The 23,276-nt window shown below is 37.4% G+C and overlaps 1 protein-coding gene across 1 annotated transcript; it reads left to right on the plus strand.

Annotated features, from left to right (window-relative positions):
* Positions 1-476: 476 nt before the first annotated feature.
* Positions 477-23,081, plus strand: LOC117316531 (myotubularin-related protein 9-like). Its single transcript, XM_033871165.1, has 15 exons — positions 477-596; positions 2,619-2,775; positions 3,647-3,806; positions 4,621-4,772; positions 5,581-5,709; positions 10,185-10,341; positions 12,080-12,184; positions 12,601-12,726; positions 13,280-13,382; positions 15,106-15,244; positions 15,949-16,033; positions 16,599-16,668; positions 17,112-17,211; positions 18,333-18,460; positions 19,579-23,081. The coding sequence occupies exons 2-15, from the start codon at positions 2,629-2,631 to the stop codon at positions 19,661-19,663; spliced, it is 1,686 nt and encodes a 561-aa protein (XP_033727056.1). The 5' UTR covers positions 477-596; positions 2,619-2,628; the 3' UTR covers positions 19,664-23,081.
* The last annotated feature ends 195 nt before the right edge of the window (positions 23,082-23,276 follow it).

The raw sequence follows: 23,276 nt of genomic DNA on the forward strand, positions 1-23,276 counted from the left end.
CGTGTAATAGTATGCTTCTTGACCACTGACATGTAAATGTACATGTACCATGTTTCGTCGGAGAATAGCTCAGAGAGCTAATTAATGTTGTCTGCTTCATATAACCGACATGATATTAGTTTTCTGGATATAACATATTTATCTTAGACATCAAATTTTGTCTGAAAAGTCAAAAATGTTCAGGAACAGGAAGATGTCGAATCTCGACTCTACCAAGAGTTACCGTTCCTTGCAGTTAGGTGGTTTTATAAATGGTTCCCGACTGCAATTAGTGTAACCTGACGTGATAGTCTCGAAATATAACCATATGGCTACGATATCTTATTTTTATTTCCCCGCTGGTTTGATCTGTTAAAATTGTTATAATAATACTAGTAATAAATAATTTTGTTCTGACATAAAAACGATGAGGATGATAGTTTCTACTTTAAAAAAGTAAACAAGGAATATAAAATGATTACGTGGTTTATCGCGACCAAAATCGATGTCGGATAGGAGGAAATATTATAAGATGGTTCAACACACATGACTTCCTGTCTCTGCTAAATTACCAGAGATTCCTGTCTCTGAAACTACCAGAGATTAGTCTCTAACAGGTAATTAATGAAAGTTCAGAATTTTGTACTCAGTTTTCGATTTTGCAATTACTTGAAATAGTCTGATTATGCACCTGCGGCTAGAATCTGTCGATATGATATCGGAGGATCGATTTTGGGGTGTTTTCCTAACACGATAGTACTCAATATGAATATAATATGAAATAGCTTTCAGTCTTAGCGACAGATCCACTTTTAAGGGTGGAATGAGAAACAGAAACATGCCTTGCACCGCCTCCCACTCAGCCTCTGAATCCCAAAAGTGGCTCATGATAAAATGCGCAATAGCGCAGAAAAAGTGGCTTTAGATATTTAGCTGAGTTACAGAGCAGTGTAAATGTACGTGTTCACCAAGCACTTGCCTACGGCTACACTGCTATGTATGTGGTTCATTGCAATTGTAATGTGACATTCTGGTGTACTTCACATCTTCATCACACTTTGACATCATTAACGGGTGCCAGACGTTTCGCCCCAATGTCACAATGTCCCATGTCACAATGTCCCAATTTTTTTTCCTAATGTCACAAATTTCTGTCACAATGTGTCACAATGTCCCAAATTATTTGGGACATTGTGTCAGTCATTACCACAATGTCCCAAAATACCTTGCCACAACGTCCCAAATGTTACCACAATGTCCCAAAAATATTTCTCATGTTTTAAATAGATGGAAAGTTGTGAGAGTGAATATCGGAACATATATGTCATGTTTCTTTTATATTTTATTAAGTACATCGGAACGTATATATCATGTTTCTTTTTATATTTTATTAAGTACGTCTGGATTTATATATAACGGAACGTATATATATCATGTTTCTTTTTATATATTCTTAAGTTCAACGGGGCATATATATCGGAACGTATATATATCATGTTTCTTTTTTTATATATTCTTAAGAACAGAAGTTACAGAACCATAAACAGATAACATCAAAACGAAATATGACATCTTAAATCCATCTGATAAAAAAAATTACATGCCTTAGAAAACAAGTTTTCAAAGTCATATGTCCATGGTGTTACCAATATTATCGTAGTAATAGATGTAGTTATGTGCAATATACATGAGAAATATTTTTGGGACATTGTGGTAACATTTGGGACATTGTGGCAAGGTATTTTGGGACATTGTGGTAATGACAGGCACAATGTCCCAAATAATTTGGGACATTGTGACACCCTCCTTGGGACATTGTGACAGAAATTTGTGACATTAGGAAAAAAAATTGGGACATTATGGCATGGGACATTGTGACATTGGGGCGAAACGTCTGTAATTCTCATTAACACATATTATAATAGGTAAACAACTTGTTGGGATGATTAACACAATGTCCATTAAATCTAGACATGTTTGAAAGTGTTTAATGATAGGGACACAACCACGTGCACGTCTTCTCTCTGGGAAGCCATCTATTTTTTGTAAGATTGACGTTTAATGTATTAGTCATGTACCTGTGTTTGTAACATTACATTGATTTTGTGTTTCCTCTGGCATTTTGCTTGTTGAAACAAGATAGAACTGAACTATATTGTTTATCCTGTACATTTCGACCTTTTCAGACTCTGTAATAAAAAGTGGGTAGCAATTTTATTGATGGAATAATTTTATTTTTACAGCATGGGTGACCCTGTGGAGACATTTGTTTTCGTTTCTATAGATATACACTAAAGACTTGTACACAACTTGGAGCATCACTGTATATTAGACCTATGTTTGTATTAATTACTTTGTATTGTTTTTGATGTTGGGAATTCACTCTTTATGACAGGGCTAAGGCTGAAGTCCAGATAGATTGTGTCTATAGTATGTGGTTGTTATGATCTGTCCAATCCTCCTACATTTCGAATAGCTAGCAATGGTTGTATGCAACACTCCTCTTCTATATTACCATCATGGCATGCCGATTTATTAGCTTGTTTGTGCCAAGATGATCAGCAATTTCTTCTCCTATAATCCTGGGTAGGAGTTGGCCCACAACAAATGTATCCATACAATGTATGTATATTTTCTAGGTAACAAAACATGGAGTTTGCTGAATTCATTAAGAAACCCATGGTCAACAATGTGGTTTTATGGAAGCCATTCCGTAAATCTGTTGAAGGGACACTGTGTATAACAGGTCACCACCTCATTCTGTCGTCAAGGAAGGATAACAAGGAGGAATTATGGGTAAATATCACAATACAGAGGAATTATGGGTAAATATCACAACACAGAGGGATTATGGGTAAATATCACAACACAGAGGAATTATGGGTAAATATCACAACACAGAGGAATTATGGGTAAATATCACAACACAGGAACTATGGCTAAATATATCACAACACATGTACAGAGGAACTATGGGTAAATATCACAACAAAGAGGAATTATTGGTAAATATCACAACACAGAGGAACTGTTAGTAAATATAATTAGGAATCGTGGGTGAATATCATTACATGTACAATAGACAGTGAAGATACATGTACATTACTTTCCTTTTCCATACAATTTGTTGTTGTATCAATATGTATATATAGTATTTAGTACACAAGCTTTCATAATTTCTCATGTTTCCTTTAAATTGTAGCATAAGTTTTAAAATATGTTTATTTTCTTTATACTTTGTAGTTACAGTTATATAATTAGTCTGCATAAATCTGCTACATTGTAATGTGTTCATTTTCTACAAGCTAGTTGCTATATATACCATTCTGATGACTTTCATTTTCTATGTACATGTACTTCATGTAGTTACTATACCTTTCTACATTGGATTACTTTCATTTTCTATTGACTAGTTAATATACAATTCTTCTAATTTACTACAACAGGGCTTTTTCTGGAGGCTTTTTGGGGCCGTTAATATTCCCGATATAAATTATTTCATATTTAGGCCAAATTCCCAAAATCTGCCCTTTACTCCTGAATTTTTTTTTCCAATTCATCAATTTTCTGCCCAAAATGACAAAAAGGGCCCCTTCCCAAACCAGTGAGAAAAAGCCTTGTACAACTTATATATATCTAATGTACTTTCATTTTCTATACTTTGTAGTTGCTACACAACAATGTTGACAGTATAGAAAAAAAACTCTCTCAGCCTGGTGGAATTCTCTCCCTGAAGTGTAAAGACTTCACACTTGTTGCCCTCGAGTTTCAGTCAGCAGAAGACTGTCTTAATGTCGGAGCTTCGGTAGAACAGCTCTCCAATATAGGTAATGTCTGGCAGACAACTACGATTTCCTACATCATTTTATTCACTCAAATTTTGACTGTAAAAATGAAAAATTGAAATATCTTAAAGAAAACTTGTCTTTCTTAGTTCAGCTTGCCACATTGTAAATGTATTCTAAAAATATCTTAATACAAATTGTATTAAAAAATCTTGTTTATGCTAAGTTAGAGATTTGTACTAAGAAAGGTGGACATGTTTAATTTGGGTGTTAAACAAAATGAAGGCATAAATATGGAAGGGTTCCCAAAATGAAGGCATAAATATGGCAGGGTTCACTCTAGGGCGCAATTTTGTGATATTTTCGCTTTATATTTTCATATTGAGAAATTGCATTGAAGTCAGAATGAAGCGATTTTCAAATGAATTTCAAATATACTGATTTTTTATTTTGTATGATGGTAGAACAAAATCAAAAATTGAAATTCAAAGATAAATGAAGTGTGAAATACCCATTTATACCCACCGTAATATGTATTATAATTTGTTATGACAAGTTGACTTCAATTCAAGAAAATTTCACCCCTGGATGGTATGTAATTATAAGATAACTGAATTTTGATTCTGATGAATGTTTTTTTTTTAACAGACAACAGTGCAATGTCCTTTAAATAATAGTAAATGGACGTCATAAGTTATTTATGATGTCACTATATTGTAATAAATTTGTTACGATATTTGTTACGATATTTATTACAAGGCTGTATTATGTGGTAGAATAGGCTAGTTATGTGATATTTGTAGATAAAAGCTGGCTATAGTAAATTTCATTAAAATGATTGTATTAAAATTTACAGACAACTTGACATTGAGCTACCCATTTTTTTACCGGGCCATGTTTGAGCCCCTGGAGGATGGATGGCAGGCGTTTCTCCCTGAGAACGAGTACACACAGTGTAAAGAATGCTCGGAAGATTGGAGACTCAGCTATGTCAACAAGGACTATTCGGTAGGCAGGGCTAAATAATCAGAATTAGATTTTCACTCTAATTTTTGGAAGATTTTTCACTGAAAATGTGTCTTGTTATATCACAAAGTAAAATCCACGTGCTCACTTGGTATGGCTGTCAGCTATACAGATAACCGGGGAACAACAGGTGCTTGTTTATCACAACTCTACTGTATATATATATATACCCTGCATATATATCATTATGGAAACTGGTATTAGTGGTTATATTTCAGAAGTTTGCATTCTGAGTGACACCTAATGTTTACAAGTTTTCAGCGCCCTCCAGATACAAACATTGAATACCTTAATCTTGTTTCTGCTAGATCTTACAACTACTTTCTAGTAAGACCACATTTGAAATATTATAGAAAAAAAAGAAACAAAAGGTAGATCAAATTATATTTGAATCTTTCTTACATAGTTAGTTGATTGGTTGATTGTGTGGTATGTGTGTAAAGACAGCTGGCATGCGCTATATTGCGCTGCTCACAAAAACGTTTAGTCATCATTTTATGTTGAGTAACCATGCAGTAAATGACAATGTCATTTATTTTGAGGCACATTCCAAGGAGCATTGCAGATGGCACAGTGAAAAACTTTCATAAAAACCATTTGCTTGCATGTATGTGAGAAAAATAATCCAATGTGTCTGTTCAATGGACAGGGATATATCAACCCTCGTGTAAGAGTTTGGCTGGCCAGCACTCGGCAAGCCTTGTGCTGTTGGCCAATCTCTTACACTCCGGTTGAGATATCCCTGTCCACAGAACAGAACCATATTAGACTATATAAATCTGTATTGTAGGTGTGTCCATCCTATCCACATGCTGTCGTTGTACCGAAGACAGTTGATGATGATACCCTTGTAAAAGCGGCCCAGTTTCGTCAGCATGGCCGGTTTCCAGTTCTGAGCTATTACAGTAAACAGACTAAGGTAAACTGTTGATTCTATTCAGTCCTGCTGTGTTCATGCTAAATCTTACATCGGTCTTATCTCTTTCATCTTCATAATCAGTATCAGGTTTGTTTGGGAATCCTTTTTTTAGCTCACCTGGACCAAAGGTCCGGTGAGCTTATGCCATGGTGCAGCGTCCGTCGTCCGTCGTCCGTCCGTCAACATTTGCTTCAAATCGCTACTAGTCAAAAAGTTCTTATTGGATTTTGACCAAATTTGGTCAGAAACATCCTTGGCAGAAGGAGATCAGATTTTGCATAAATGGTGACTCTGACCCCCAAGGGGCCTGAGGGGCGGGGCCCAATAGGGGAAATTGAGGCAATTCCTTTAAGTCGCTACTAGTCATAAAGTTATGAATGGATTTGAACCCAATTTGGTCAGAAACATCCTTTGGAGAAGGGGAACAGATTTTGCATAAATGGTGACTCTGACCCCCAAGGGGCCAAAGGGGCGGGGCCTAATGGGGAAATAGAGGTTATTCCTTCAAATCGCTACTAGTCATAAAGTTATGAATGGATTTGAACCCAATTTGGTCAGAAACATCCTTTGGGGAAGGGGAACAGATTTTGCATAAATAGTGACTCTGACCCCCAAGGGGCCAAAGGGGCGGGGCCCCATATGGGAAATAGAGGTAATTTCTTCAAATCGCTACTAGTCATAAAGTTATGAATGGATTTGAACCCAATTTGGTCAGAAACATCCTTTGGGGAAGGGGAACAGATTTTGCATAAATGGTTACTCTGACCCCCAAGGGGCCAAAGGGGCGGGCCCATTAGGGGAAATAGAGGTAATTCCTTCAAATCGCTACTAGTCATAAAGTTATGAATGGATTTGAACCCAATTTAGTAAGAAACATCCTTTGGGGAAGGGGAACAGATTTTGCATAAATGGTTACTCTGACCCCCAAGGGGCCAAAGGGGCGGGGCCTAATGGGGAAATAGAGGTAATTCCTTCAAATCGCTACTAGTCATAAAGTTATGAATGGATTTGAACCCAATTTGGTCAGAAACATCCTTTGGGGAAGGGGAACAGATTTTGCATAAATGGTTACTCTGACCCCCAAGGGGCCAAAGAAGCGGGCCCATTAGGGGAAATAGAGGTAATTCCTTCAAATCGCTACTAGTCATAAAGTTATGAATGGATTTGAACGCAATTTAGTAAGAAACATCCTTTGGGGAAGGGGAACAGATTTTGCATAAATGGTTACTCTGACTCCCAAGGGGCCAAAGGGGCGGGGCCTAATGGGGAAATTGAGGCAATTCCTTTAAATTGCTACAAGTCATAAAGTTATAATTGGATTTGAACCCAATTTGGTCAGAAACATCCTTTGGGGAAGGGGAACAGATTTTGCATAAATGGTTACTCTGACCCCCAAGGGGCCAAAGGGGCGGGCCCATTAGGGGAAATAGAGGTAGTTCCTTCAAATCGCTACTAGTCATAAAGTTATGAATGGATTTGATCCCAATTTGGTAAGAAACATTCTTGGGGGAAGGGGAACAGATTTTGCATAAATGGTGACTCTGACCCCCAAGGGGCCTGAGGGGCGGGGCCCAATAGGCGAAATTGAGGCAATTCCTTTAAATCGCTACAAGTCATAAAGTTATGAATGGATTTGAACCCAATTTGGTCAGAAACATCCTTTGGGGATGGGGAATAGATTTTGCATAAATGGTGACTCTGACCCCCAAGGGGCCAAAGGGGCGGGGCCTAATGGGGAAATAGAGGTAATTCCTTCAAATCGCTACTAGTCATAAATTTATCAATGGATTTGAACCCAATTTAGTCAGAAACATTCTTGGGGGAAGGGGAACAGATTTTGCATAAATGGTGACTTTGACCCCCAAGGGGCCAAAGGGGGCGGGGCCCCATATGGGAAATAGAGGTAATTCCTTTAAATCGCTACTAGTCATAAAGTTATGAATGGATTTGAACCCAATTTAGTAAGAAACATCCTTTGGGGAAGGGGAACAGATTTTGCATAAATGGTGACTCTGACCCCTAAGGGGCCAAAGGGGCGGGGCCTAATGGGGAAATAGAGGTAATTTCTTCAAATCGCTACTAGTCATAAAGGTATGAATGGATTTGAACCCATTTTGGTCAGAAATATTTGTATGTGAAGGGGAACAGATTTTGCATAAATGGTTACTCTGACCCCCAAAGGACCAAAGGGGCGGGGCCTAATGGGGAAACAGAGGTAATATCTTTAAATCGCTACTAGTCATAAAGTTAAGAAAGGATTTGAACCGAATTTGGTCAAAAACATCATAGGGGAAAGGGGAACAGATTTTGCATAAATGGTGACACTGATCCCTGAGGGGCCAAAGGGGCGGGGCCTAATGGGGAAATAGAGGTAATTCCTTCAAATCGCTACTAGTCATAAAGTTATGAATGGTTTTTAACACAATTTAGTAAGAAACATCCTTTGGGAAAAGGGAACAGATTTTGCATAAATGGTGACTCTGACCCCCAAGGGGCCAAAGGGGCGGGGCCTAATGGGGAAATAGAGGTAATTCCTTCAAATCGCTACTAGTCATAAAGTTATGAATGGATTTGAACCCAATTTAATAAGAAACATCCTTTGGGGAAGGGGAACAGATTTTGCATAAATGGTGACTCTGACCCCCGAGGGGCCAAAGGGGCAGGGCCCCATATGGGAAATAGAGGTAATTCCTTTAAATCGCTACTAGTCATAAATTTATCAATGGATTTGAACCCAATTTAGTAAGAAACATTCTTTGGGGAAGGGGAACAGATTTTGCATAAATGGTGACTCTGACCCCCAAGGGGCCAAAGGGGCGGGGCCTAATGGGGAAATAGAGGTAATTCCTTAAAATCACTACTAGTCATAAAGTTATGAATGGATTTGAACCCAATTTGGTAAGAAACATTCTTGGGGGAAGGGGAACAGATTTTGCATAAATGGTGACTCTGACCCCCCGAGGGGCAAAAGGGGCGGGGCCCCATATGGGAAATAGAGGTAATTCCTTTAAATCACTACTAGTCATAAAGTTATAAATGCATGTTGTAAACTCAGAGAGTCTGGACTTCATTATTTCTTTAAAGCAGTTGGGATCCCCACGCTATAACCATAAATAGCATTGTTTGAGGTTAACAAACAAAAGGAATTGAACATGAACATTATTTTGACATTTGGTCAAATCCAACCAGGTGAGCGATACAGGCCCCATGGGCCTCTTGTTTTTAGTTATTTTGATTTCTCTAGCAATATTTGAGAATTACCATGAATCCGAAAATGTGGCTTCTTCCATATTTTAACTACATGAAGGAAAGGGTTCAAATATGGCTCTCCTTTCAATAGTGATCTATAAGGTTCACAAAATAATAAGCCCTGTCCAAACTTTAATGGTAATCTTTAACACAAGAGAGGGGGCTTATTTGAGGGAAATCTTTAACACTAGGAGAGGGGCTTATTTGAGGGAAATCTTTAACACTAGGAGAGGGGGCTTATGTGAGGGAAATGTTTAACACTAGGAGAGGGGGCTATGTGAGGGAAATCTTTAACACTAGGAGAGGGGGCTTATGTGAGGGAAATCTTTAACACTAGGAGAGGGGGCTATGTGAGGGAAATCTTTAACACTAGGAGATGGGGGCTATGTGAGGGAAATCTTTAACACTAGGAGACGGGGCTATGTGAGGGAAATCTTTAACACTAGGAGAGGGGGATTATGTGAGGGAAATCTTTAACACTAGGAGAAGGGGCTTATTTGAGGGAAATCTTTAACACTAGGAGAGGGGGCTTATGTGAGGGAAATGTTTAACACTAGGAGAGGGGGCTATGTGAGGGAAATCTTTAATATTAGGAGAGGGGGCTATGTGAGGGAAATCTTTAACACTAGGAGAGGGGGCTTATTTGAGGGAAATCTTTAACACTAGGAGAGGGGGCTTATGTGAGGGAAATCTTTAACATTAGGAGAGGGGGCTATGTGAGGGAAATCTTTAACACTAGGAGACGGGGCTTTTTGAGGGAAATCTTTAACACTAGGAGAGGGGGCTATGTGAGGGGTATCTTTAACACTAGGAGAGGGGGCTTATTTGAGGGAAATCTTTAACACTAGGAGAGGGGGCTATGTGAGGGAAATCTTTAACACTAGGAGATGGGGGCTATGTGAGGGAAATCTTTAACACTAGGAGAGGGGGCTTATTTGAGGGAAATCTTTAACACTAGGAGAGGGGGCTATGTGAGGGAAATCTTTAACACTAGGAGAGGGGGCTTATTTGAGGGAAATCTTTAACACTAGGAGAGAGGGCTTGTGTGAGGGAATTATTTAACACATGAAGAGGGGGCTTATTTGAGGGAAATCTTAAACACTAGGAGACTGAGCTTATTTGAGGGATATCTTTAACACAAGGAGACAGGGCTTATTTGAGGGAAATCTTTAACACAAGGTGAGGGGGCTGATTTGAGGGAAAATACTGAAATTTATCATCTACAGGCAGTGATGATGCGGAGTAGTCAGCCCCTGACGGGTCAGAACAATAAGCGATGTCGGGAAGATGAAAAGCTGGTCAATTCTGTGCTTGGCATAGGCAAGCGTGGTTACATAGTGGACACAAGATCATCAAGTGCTGCAAAGTCCGCCCAAAGTAAAGGTGTGTACAGGTGTATGATAAAGTTTATTGTTATCCTCTCACGGTGAGTGAGGATGACTTGAAGGAATGCTGCAAAATTATAAAATATTGGCTAGGCTTTTCAAGTTGTTAATTGGCACTTTGATGTTATGTGATGGTACAGGTGGGGGCTGTGAACCAGAGGCTCACTATAAGTATAAATGTTGACTTTGGTGATGTCTGATGGTACAGGTGGGGGCTATGAACCGGAGACTCGCTATAAGTATAAATGTTGACTTTGATGTGATGGTACAGGTGGGGGCTGTGAACCAGAGACTCACTATAAGTATAAATGTTGACTGTGATGTTATGTGATGGTACAGGTGGGGGCTATGAACCAGAGACTCACTATAATATAAATGTTGACTGTGATGTTATGTGATGGTACAGGTGGGGGCTATGAACCGGAGACTCGCTATAAGTATAAATGTTGACTTTGATGTGATGGTACAGGTGGGGGCTGTGAACCAGAGACTCACTATAAGTATAAATGTTGACTGTGATGTTATGTGATGGTACAGGTGGGGGCTATGAACCAGAGACTCACTATAATATAAATGTTGACTGTGATGGTACAGGTGGGGGCTATGAACCGGAGACTCACTATAAGTATAAATGTTGACTGTGATGTGATGGTACAGGTGGGGCTATGAACCAGAGACTCACTATCAGTATAAATGTTGACTTTGATGGTACAGGTGGGAGCTGTGAACCGGAGACTCACTATAAGTATAAATGTTGACTTTGATGGTACAGGTGGGAGCTGTGAACCAGAGGCTCACTATAAGTATAAATGTTGACTGTGATGTGATGGTACAGGTGGGGCTATGAACCAGAGACTCACTATCAGTATAAATGTTGACTTTGATGGTACAGGTGGGAGCTGTGAACCGGAGACTCACTATAAGTATAAATGTTGACTTTGATGGTACAGGTGGGAGCTGTGAACCAGAGACTCACTATAAGTATAGATATTGACTTTGATGTGACAGTACAGGTGGGGGCTGTGAACCGGAGGCTCACTATAAGTATAAATGTTGACTGTGATGGTACAGGTGGGGGCTGTGAACCAGAGACTCACTATAATATAAATGTTGACTTTGATGCTATGTGATGGTACAGATGGGGGCTATGAACCTGAGGCTCACTATAATATAAATGTTGACTGTGATGTTATGTGATGGTACAGGTGGGGGCTGTGAACCGGAGGCTCACTATAAGTATAAATGTTGACTGTGATGTTATGTGATGGTACAGGTGGGGGCTGTGAACCAGAGGCTCACTATAATATAAATGTTGACTGTGATGTTATGTGATGGTACAGGTGGGGGCTGTGAACCAGAGACTCACTATAATATAAATGTTGACTTTGATGTGATGTGATGGTACAGGTGGGGGCTGTGAACCAGAGACTCACTATAATATAAATGTTGACTTTGATGTGATGGTACAGGTGGGGGCTATGAACCTGAGTCTCGTTATTAATATAAATGTTGACTGTGATGTTATGTGATGATACAGGTGGGGGCTATGAACCGGAGACTCACTATAAGTATACATTTTGACTTTGATGCTATGTGATGGTACAGGTGGGGGCTATGAACCGGAGACTCACTATAAGTATACATTTTGACTTTGATGTGATGTGATGGTACAGGTGGGGGCTATGAACCGGAGGCTCACTATAAGTATAAATGTTGACTTTGATGTGATGATACAGGTGGGGGCTATGAACCTGAGGCTCACTACTCACAGTGGAGGAGGATTAACCAGCCTATAGAACGCCGACAACACTTCCACGAGTCCCTGATCAAGTTAATGGAAGGCAAGTCCTGCCTCAACCAACCAATCAGATATGATAAAATAGAGAGAAAAAATAAATAAATAGCAGAAAATAAACTTTAAAAAATAAGAAATATGAAACTGATTTTTATATTTATGCACATCAAAACTACAAGTTTAAACTGTTTATGTTGATTTTGATTGTGTGGTACTGTAGGCCGGTGGTTTATCTCGAGGTACGCCACCTCAATAACCTGGCACGTCCTTAAATGATCCTGGCTATTATGTGACGTTAAACAAAATAAACCAAACCAATCCAAACCTATTGTTTAGGTATTAGGGCACTTGATAACAGATTGAAAAGATATTAAAATAGTTAACTTTCAGTTGATGAAACATTGAACTAATTATTTTTTATAAAATGTCCTCGATGATAATTGTGTATCATGTTTGTTCCAGCTTGTAGTGATAATGGCGCGAGTATGGACAAGTGGCTGTCCAAACTGGAATCCAGTAACTGGCTGTCCAACATCAAAGACATTCTCACCTGTGCTTGTACTGTAGCACAGTGTATGGACTCTGAGGGTAGGTACAAGTGGACAGGTAAACTATCTCACCTGTGTAGATAGACAGATAAACTATCTCACCTGTGTCAATAGACAGATAAACTATCTCACCTGTGTAGATAGACAGATAAACTATCTCACCTGTGTAGATAGACAGATAAACTATCTCACCTGTGTCAATAGACAGATAAACCATCTCACCTGTATAGATAGACAGGTAATCTATCTCACCTGTGTAGTTAGAGTGGTCAACTATCTCACTGTGTAGTTAGAGTGGTCAACTATCTCACCTGTGTAGTTAGAGCGATCAACTCTCTCACCTGTGTAGTTAAAAGTGGTCAACTATCTCACTGTGTAGTTAGAGTGGTCAACTATCTCACTGCGTAGTTAGAGTGGTCAACTATCTCACCTGTGTAGTTAGAGCGATCAACTCTCTCACCTGTGTAGTTAAAAGTGGTCAACTATCTCACTGCGTAGTTAGAGCGATCAACTCTCTCACCTAGGGATTATATAGCTTTAACTTAATCATTATTGAAATGAGTTCTTTTTAATGCCAGTGATTTCATTTACAGGAGCTTCAGTGTTGGTCCATGGATCAGAGGGACTTGATACAACACTTCAAGTTACCTCCCTTGTACAACTGATCCTTGATCATGACTGCCGAACCATTAATGGGTAAAATTAATTGTTCCTGTTGTTAGAACTCTTCAAATGGGTTCTGACTCAAACTGTTTCTGCAAAGGACATTGTGCATCTCGTAACAGGGAAATATATAGCTTGCAGGGAACATGTCCGATATCTCAGTAAGATCTGTGAAGTCTGATATCTCAGTAAGATCTGTGAAGTCTGATTTTGCATACTTGAGAACACTACAGGTGCCATTTTTAGGTCATCTGACCCGAAGCCATCATGCTTCGTCCGTCGTCGTGCGCCGTGCACCGTCCGTAAACTGTTCACATTTCAATCTTCTTCTCAAGTTCCACCAGTGGGATTAAGCTGAAACTTGCCAGAAATGATCTTGAGATGGTCCTGACCAAGTGTTGTTATTTTTCGGGTTGGTCTGAAATCCAAGATGGTCGCCATTTTGAAAAACACATTTTAAACTTCTTCTCACGTTCCACCAGTGCTATTGAGCTGAAACTTGCCTAAAATGATCCTGATATGACCCCAACCAAGTGTTATAATTTTTTGGGTCGGTCTGAAATCCAAAATGGCCGCCGTGGCCGCTATCTTGAAAAACTTATTTTAAACTTCTTCTCAAGTTCATCCAGTGCTATTGAGCTGAAACTTGCCTGAAATGATCCTGATATGATCCCGACCAAGTGTTGTTATTTTTTGGGTTGGTCCGAAATCCAAGATGGCCGTCGTGGCCACCATCTTGAAAAACTTACTTTAAACTTCTTCTCAAGTTCCACCAGTGCTATTGAGCTAAAACTTGTCTGAAATGATCCTGATATGATCTCGAACATGTGTTGTTAATTTTCAGGTCAGTCCGAAATTCAAGATGGCCGCCATCTTGAAAAACACATTTTAAATTTCTTCTTAAGTTCCACCAGTGCTGTTGGACTGAAACTTGCCAGAGATGATCCTGATATGATCCCCATCAAGTGTTGTTAATTTTCGGGTCGGTCCGAAATCCAAGATGGCCCCCTTAGCCGCCATCTTGAAAAACACATTTTAAACTTCTTCTCAAGTTCTACCAGTGCTGTTGGGCTGAAACTTGCCTGAAATGATCCTGATATGATCCCGACCAAGTGTTGTTATTTTTTGGATTGGTCTGAAATCCAAGATGGCCACCATATCCGCCATCTTGAAAAACAAATTTTAAACTTCTTCTCCATTTCCACTGGTGCCATAGAGCTGGAAATTGGTGAGGATGTTAAGGAAGGAGGGCCAATAAAGTGTTGTTATTTTTCGGCCTTGTATAATCATTGACTTGGCAGCTATAGCAGCCATTTTGTAACATGATTGTGCAATCATGTTTTTTTTTAACAATGCCTATTTCAAACCTCTCCTTAAATTCCACCAGTGGGATTCAGCTCTAACTTACCAGAAATTATTCTTAGATGGTCCAGATCTAGTGTTGTTATTTATTGGGTCGGTCAGAAACCCAAGATGGCCACCATGGCCGACAGTGCCACTATATACTTGCTACAGAGATTACATACTACAATAATATAAGGGTTTTAATTTAGAGTCAGATGACTGTTAAGGCCCTCTGGGCCTCTTGTTGTGTATATATGCCTTGATAAAGGTGGTACATGTACATCAAATTACATGGCATTGTGTTTTTACTACAATTTGAGTTCATTTACTCTTTTGTAATTCATGCTGCGTATAAGGGCCACAGAACTAGAACACTGTGAATGATTTTCATACATTTTCATGTGTTTTGTAGGTTTGAAGCATTGGTGGAGAGAGAATGGCTTCAGGCAGGGCATCCCTTCAGTGACCGATGTGCCAAGTCAGCATATGCCACAACCAAAACACGACAGGAGTCTCCGACATTCCTAATGTTTCTCGACTGTGTCTGGCAGGTAATATCACCACAAAACACTGATATGATCATCTTCGTTATAGAGTAAGGGTGTCTGGTCCGTACTATACCAGTCATAACTACACCTTCCTGAAGCAAACAGCTGAGAGCACTTAGTCTAGTACAGTTGGATACCCACAGATAAACTCCTTTAATCAATTTTCCAGAATCATTTATGTTTAGATATGTTTATTAAGTGGTTTACAAATAAAACTTCCCCAAATTTCCATACTAAACATTTACACTAGGGGAGGGGGATTATTTGAGGATAAATATGGTACTAAACGTTTACAATTATAGAGGAGGAGGCTTGTTTGATGGTAAATATGGTACTCAACTTTAATACTAGGGGAGGAGGCTTGTTTGAGAAAAGATATGGTTCTAAACTTTTACACTAGGGGAGGGGGATTATTTGAAGATAAATACGGTACTAAACTTTAACACTGGAGGAGGAGGCTTGTTTGAGGATAAATATGGTACTCAACTTTTACACAAGAGAAAGAGGCTTATTTGAGGATAAATACGGTACTAAACGTTTAGAGGAGGAGGAAGTGTGTTTGAGGATTAATATTGATAATACATTGTAGTACATTTATGGCCATCTTAAGAACCACAATGCTTTGTCATACCCATTTAATGTAGCTTGTGGGAGTATAAAAAACCTTTTGTTGTCTTGTTTTGATTGTTTTCATATTGTTGTTTCAGATCTGGCAACAGTTTCCGTGTTCATTTGAGTTTACTGAAGATTTCCTCGTCATTATACTACAGCATGCATATTCCTCACAGTTTGGTGAGTTTAATGTACAGCCCATATTTTCTAACAAATGTGTTAACTGAAGAATTAACGCGTTTTCAATAGAAACAGATTGGAGCCAAAGTTATAAGAAAGTTTGCTGTTTTGATTAAGCATGTCTTGTGAAAAAATGTTTTCTTTGAATTGCTCATTTACTTAATAATTAAATATGTCACAAGACTAATGCCTGATATTAGGAATTAGTCACAAGACCGGAGATACACAACGTTATAAAGTCCTGTAAAATCTAATAACAGTTTAAAACGGAAACAAGAACTTAAGATACACAACGTTCTAAAGTCCTGTAAAATCTAAAATGGAAACAAGAACTGAATTATAAATAGTCTAACTAACTGTGGTTATTTCCCGTTTAGGTACATTCCTGTGTAAGTCTAACTGACAGGAGTTATTTCCCTTTTAGGTACATTCCTGTGTAAGTCTTACTAACAGGAGTTATTTCCCTTTTAGGTACATTCCTGTGTAAGTCTAACTAACTGTGGTTATTTTCCGTTTAGGTACATTCCTGTGTAAGTCTTACTAACTGTGATTATTTCCCTTTTAGGTACATTCCTGTGTAATAACGAAAGGGAGAGAAGACATTACCGTTTATCAAAGAAAACCGTTTCTCTATGGTGAGTGTGAATTCAATAGTCATAGGACAGTTAATTCTTAACATGGTATTTCTGGTTCATTGAAAGTATTTCAAGCTATATATAATAAAAAACTTGATTATTATAATAAATGTGAGCAGAAAAATACAATGGGGATCTTAGTGATTAGTAAGATCCAATTAGTTTGAAATCCGTTGGAATTTCTTTAAAAATCTGGATAGATGATAATTATATGAATTTTTGAAGGCACAGAAAATTTGCTCACATATATTTGTATCTTATTGCATTCGCTAACATCATGATAGAATTCAATCACAAGATAAAAGTACTCATAACTGCTCATATTCAATAGCCATCAGATTTTGAAACTATGCACAGTGGTTACAAATATTTGGTATATATAGAAACTCTGTGATCTGTTCTGATATTTAATAGTGACATGACTGCTGATGATTGTTTTACAGGACCTATTTAGCTCGACCTGAAGTTTTGGGTAATTTCCTCAATCCAATGTATGATCCTAATCCAAGAGTCATTTGGCCGTCTGTCGCTCCACAAAGTTTGGTGAGTTGCGTGATTGTATTGTCAATCATTTAGCCATATATAACGAAGTAATATCTGAGATGATTTTTAATAACTGAATTAAAGGATATGGAAGCACTAGCAAAAGATAAACTTTTTAAAAACAAAATTGTTTAACTTAAGTTAATATTTAATACTTTTTCCTTGTATGTTCCAGATTTTATTGAAATACATTTGATAATTGAAAGTCCTTTCAGTAGTTTTAGTTTTATCAATTTTATGTAGTGAATTTGGATTAAAGTATTAAGTTTTTGTATGCCTATCAAATTTGACGTGAGTAATTATATGGTATAGCTTCGTCTGTCCGGATGTCTCCTACGTCTCTTTGAAACTAATCTAGAGATGTGTCTATGGAGTTGTATACTCCTGAAAGGAATTTTGATTCAACCATTTTTGCAAAAGATTATTTCCCTTGGTTTATTTCAGCATTTCTTGTCCAGAGATAGCATTTTTTCGAATTATTTATTTAAAACTTGATAGATTTCACTTCGTGATATCAAGTTGTGTTTTCCTTAGACTTAGGTTTTATGCTTTGACTATTTTTGCTAAATTTTGGCCATTTGTTTATTTTTAGAATATTTTCTTCGGGATATCTCCGGCAGTTTTTGTAGGCCTCATTATCATGATACCAAGTTATGTTTAATGAGTTGGAGACAAACTCCTTATTACTTGTATTCCTCATACTGTTATAAAAGTAAACATTAATTCTTTAGTGAATGGTGAGGGTTGAAGTATGCTGCCTAACCACTCATAATGGGTGACGCAAATCTTATTTCAAAGTACATTGTATATAACACTGTATGTTATTTGACAGACGTACATGTATATTTTTATGCCTTGTGGTATTTCAAGACTTTTCATTAATTTACCTGACAGTGTGCTATTGTATAAGATAGAACAAAGATAATTTAATGCTGTTCCCTTTTATCAGATGATATTTTCGTTACTTTAGAGTTTATGATCAGCGAGTTTATTAGATCTGTACCCTGTGATAATTCCCGATATTGGTTTTTCGTTACTTAGAGCTTATTGATGGGATTGTACCAGCGATTAGTCCAGTACAAGCAGTATATATATTTGAACATAATTTTCTGTACTTTTAGAGTTTATGGGCAGGACTGTACCAGCGATCAATAATCAACCAATCAAAACAAAAGGAGGCGTGGCAAGAAATCACAAAGATTAGAGAGTATGACAAAGAGCTGAGGTCAAAGGTTACAAAACTCCGAAGGTAATTCAGACAAAATGACAGTAAACTCCGCCCAGATTTATGACAAATATAACTGATATCACATTCACAAGGAGTTGTATCTACAAGAAGTTTAGTCCTAAAGGCCTTTCATTGATTCTGTGGCAGGTGTTTGTAAATGGTGTCTTCTAGCTTTGTGCTAAGGGGGATTTCCTTTTAGCTCAGTTGGTAGAGTGGCAGACCAGTAAGCTGGTTATGGGTATGACTTTCTGTTACATTTGGTGTCATTGACCTCTCCAAGTACAAGCTATAGGAGAATGAGAGGCGTTGTTGGAGACAGAACCTGGGTTGATGTGTTTTTGGGTGTGAACACATTTTAAAATGGAGTAGTGCACATAGTGATAATACATGTACAGACACTTAGAGAGATTCTTTTAAGTTTCTGATGCTACAAAATACTACAGTCAAACCTCGTTATCGCAAAGTCAGTTGGGCCATAGAAAATTGATTTATCCAAAGATTTCAAGGTAACTTTGGATATTTTGTATGGATTTTTAACAATTGGCACCGTTATCATACAGAGTTCAATATCAACTGCCATCCAAAGCCTATTTCATGCCGACGGTTTGTCAAACTTTATTGGTAATAAAATGAAACTACATGTACTGTATGTCATGTGTGTCAAAGCTTTATTTATGGTTTGTGAAGACCTGTTGAAGGTCAAAGTTACACTGTATAAAGATATCCGTAACAATGTAAGATAAAGTATGGACCAATTGAAGGTCAAAGTTACGCTGTATAAAGATATCCGTAACATTGTAAGATAAAGTATGAACCAATTGAAGGTCAAAGTTACGCTGTATAAAGATATCCGTAACATTGTAAGATAAAGTATGAACCAATTGAAGGTCAAAGTTACGCTATATAAAGATATCCGTAACATTGTAAGATAAAGTATGGACCAATTGAAGGTCAAAGTTATGCTGTATAAAGATATCCGTAACATTGTAAGATAAAGTTTGAACCCGTTGAAGGTCAAAGTTACGCTGTATAAAGATATCTGTAACAATACAAGATAAAGTATGGACCAATTGAAGGTCAAAGTTACACTGTATAAAGTTAATGGTAACAATTATATAAAGTATGATGTGTATTTTCAGGCAACTGGCATCACTGGAGCGGGAAGCCCTGGGGGCGGGGGTAATCATGCCCGCGGGACTGGATGTGGACTGTACCATTGATTAATATACCCCACGACATAAATAGATGGACCAAGGGCTTAAAACAAAAGTGATCAACCAAGAATTTCAAGCACCTGTTTCGTTAGCATATATCAAACTGGTTGTAATTTCATGGACATACTCGACAGTTAATGGCAAATTATCCCCACCTATGGACTGGAGTAAAGAAATATTTACAACGTTTGGAAAATAATCTCTTTTACTTAAAAACTTGTATCCAGTTAAAGTGTTGTATTAGATAAGAAAAATATTGATTTGACCACCGTTTTAAAATATCCAAAAATTGTATTTATTCTTTAGCATTGTATCTGTATTTCTGTTGTTACTAACTGAGCAGTTTCTGATGAAAAAAAAGTTTAATCTTAGGAAACAGAAGATTTAACAGCCATGTCAAATGTCAAATAAGCTTAGATAGATATTGTGGAGGTGTATAAACATGTCTGTATGTGTAGCTATAGATGTGATTAAAAAAAGCAAAAAGGTGTAAAAAGATAAAGCACTTTGTGTATCGTACATGAATGAAAGTCAGAACTAACACATGCGTGATGTCAATATGTATAAACCTTGTACTAGAAAAGAGCTTAGGGTTACCAGTGTAGTTTAAACTAACAACAGATTAAGAATTTCATTCGTGAGGCGTACATGTACTATCCTAAACTTTATCAGTTACTTCAATGATTTCAGTGGTCGAGGTGATTGAATATCCAATGACTAATATTGAATGTGTTTTGGAAAAATCAGAGAGTTAGATTTAAAAAGTAAAAAAGTGACAAACACTGAAAGTAGATAATAAGAGTATAAATGATCATGTAAATCTTTACTGTTATGTAAAACAGCGGATAAACTGTAAAAATATACTACAGAAGTTACTTCTCATTGTATACTACAATACATCCCTTTATAACCAAACCAATTATTACTGTTACAAGTATTGTGAGCACTCTTTAGCTAGTTAGTTAGTATAGATGTAAGAGACTGCTATTTATATGTACAGTACTTCTTACTTAGGAACCATTGTTTTAAAAACCTACCTGAATTGTGACAAGTTGTCGTTATATGAAATGTGACAAGTTGTCGTTACTTGAATTGTGACAAGTTGTCGTTACTTGAATTGTGACAAGTTGTCGTCACTTGAATTGTCACAAGTTGTCGTTACATGAATTGTGACAAGCTGTCATTACTTGAATTGTGACAAGCTGTCATTACTTGAATTGTGACAAGTTGTCATTACATGAATTGTGACAAGTTGTCATTATTTGAATTGTGACAAGCTGTCATTACTTGAATTGTGACAAGTTGTCGTAACTTGAATTGTGACAAGTTGTCATTACTTGAATTGTGACAAGCTGTCATTACTTGAATTGTGACAAGTTGTCGTCACTTGAATTGTGACAAGTTGTCGTTACATGAATTGTGACAAGTTGTCGTTACTTGAATTGTGACAAGTTGTCGTTACTTGAATTGTGACAAGTTGTCGTTACATGAATTGTGACAAGTTGTCATTATTTGAATTGTGACAAGCTGTCATTACTTGAATTGTGACAAGTTGTCGTAACTTGAATTGTGACAAGTTGTCATTACTTAAATTGTGACAAGCTGTCATTACTTGAATTGTGACAAGTTGTCGTCACTTGAATTGTGACAAGTTGTCGTTACATGAATTGTGACAAGTTGTCGTTACTTGAATTGTGACAAGTTGTCGTTACTTGAATTGTGACAAGTTGTCGTTACATGAATTGTGACAAGTTGTCGTTACTTGAATTGTGACAAGCTGTCGTTACTTGAATTGTGACAAGTTGTCGTTACTTGAATTGTGACAAGTTGTCGTTACTTGAATTGTGACAAGTTGTCGTTACTTGAATTGTGACAAGTTGTCGTTACTTGAATTGTGACAGATTGTCATTATTTGAATTGTGACAAGTTGTCGTTACTTGAATTGTGACAAGTTGTCGTTACTTGAATTGTGACAAGTTGTCGTTACTTGAATTGTGACAAGTTGTCGTTACTTGAATTGTGACAGATTGTCATTATTTGAATTGTGACAAGTTGTCATTACTTGAATTGTGACAAGTTGTCGTTACTTGAATTGTGACAAGTTGTCGTTACTTGAATTGTGACAAGTTGTCGTTACTTGAATTGTGACAAGTTGTCGTTACTGAAACTGTGACAAGTTGTCGTTACTTGAATTGTGACAGATTATTGCTTCGTTGTACTGTGATAAAGTTCAGGTGTCTGTGTATGTCTGTGTAGCTGGCTAATACAGTTTGTCTAAAGCCTGTGTGATCAGCAAAAACTTCTATTTATCTGCTTCAGTCGCATGGAAATTGAGGATGATGGGACGGGGGTGTTTATACTGTAAAGGTTGTGTTCATAAGATACAATATTGAAATAGAATGGAGATCTCCCAATGCTTGTTCTTCACTACATTTGGGTTGAAGGTCCCAGACTGAAAGAGAGACTTGTGACTTCAAGAGGATATGCATTTTCCTCATTATTACCCTCCCTTGTTTTCGTAATGTAATTGAATTCCTATGACCCCCAACTTAATTGACACTGTATTATTTTGAAACACTGTTAGCCTGAACTCAGACTATTTTTCTGAAATTAGAGATTTCAAGTTTTACAGTATATAATCCTGGGAGATTTCCATGTGTACATAGTAACAAGTGGGCTTGTGCAATAGTAATGTATTAATATCCATGTACTGATTTAGTAACCATGCTGGTCATGTGTAAAGCTAACTAGGCCACAAATATCACCAATATATAATTAAAACATCCACCTGACCCTGGGACTCCAGAATGAATCACTTCTGTCCATGGTGGGGTTTCCTACATCTTACTAATTCTATTACATAGAAAGGAAATTATCCAAAAAAATTCTATAGGTGGTACCCCAAAACAAAACCTGGAGTCCACGGGATGGGTAGATATTTTACTGGAATAGCCCAGGGCCCTAATACACTTTTAAATCGATGTGTATTTATAGAAATATCCATGCTCGGGATAGGATATCTTTGTAAAAGCATTGAGCTTCTGATCTAATAATGATAATTTGTGAACAGCTTTGGGACGGCTCTGTTGCTGTGATGGAACAGTATATCAAACTCCCAAAGTATTATTCAGATAGTATTTTAGAATTAGCAACAACAACAAAAAAATTCTAGTCCACAGCAAAATTTTACTCCTAATATGCAATGTGTAACTGCCGTGATATTTTTGGTTTGGCTGAAGCTTATGTTTGAAAAATGATATATATATAATTATTTGTTCTTGTGATGTAACTGATATATACTGGTGATGTTACTATAAATAGGACCTGTTACTGTATGTATACTATGTTTTCATTGGCTGTTCATGTAATTCAATCTATTCAATATTTGAAATGTGCACTATGGTGATTAATAAATTTAAAAAAAAACACTTCGGTTTTCGTATTCTAATTAATTCATACATACCAATAATGATTTAGTTGGTACATACAAACTACCAATAATGATTTAGTTGGTACATACAAACTACCAATAATGATTTAGTTGGTACATACAGACTACCAATAATGATTTAGTTGGTACATACACACTACCAATTATGATTTAGTTGGTACATACAGACTAC

Source organism: Pecten maximus, chromosome 18 (genome assembly GCF_902652985.1).
Source record: "Pecten maximus chromosome 18, xPecMax1.1, whole genome shotgun sequence".
NCBI classification, from domain to species: domain Eukaryota; kingdom Metazoa; phylum Mollusca; class Bivalvia; order Pectinida; family Pectinidae; genus Pecten; species Pecten maximus.

Coding starts and splice junctions, on each gene's coding strand:
- LOC117316531 (XM_033871165.1), top strand. CDS start 2,629: ATGGAGTTTGCTGAATTCATTAAGAAACCCATGGTCAACAATGTGGTT. Junction 12,727..13,279: donor ACAGTGTATGGACTCTGAGG/GTAGGTACAAGT, acceptor TTTCATTTACAG/GAGCTTCAGTGTTGGTCCAT. Junction 13,383..15,105: donor GACTGCCGAACCATTAATGG/GTAAAATTAATT, acceptor TGTGTTTTGTAG/GTTTGAAGCATTGGTGGAGA.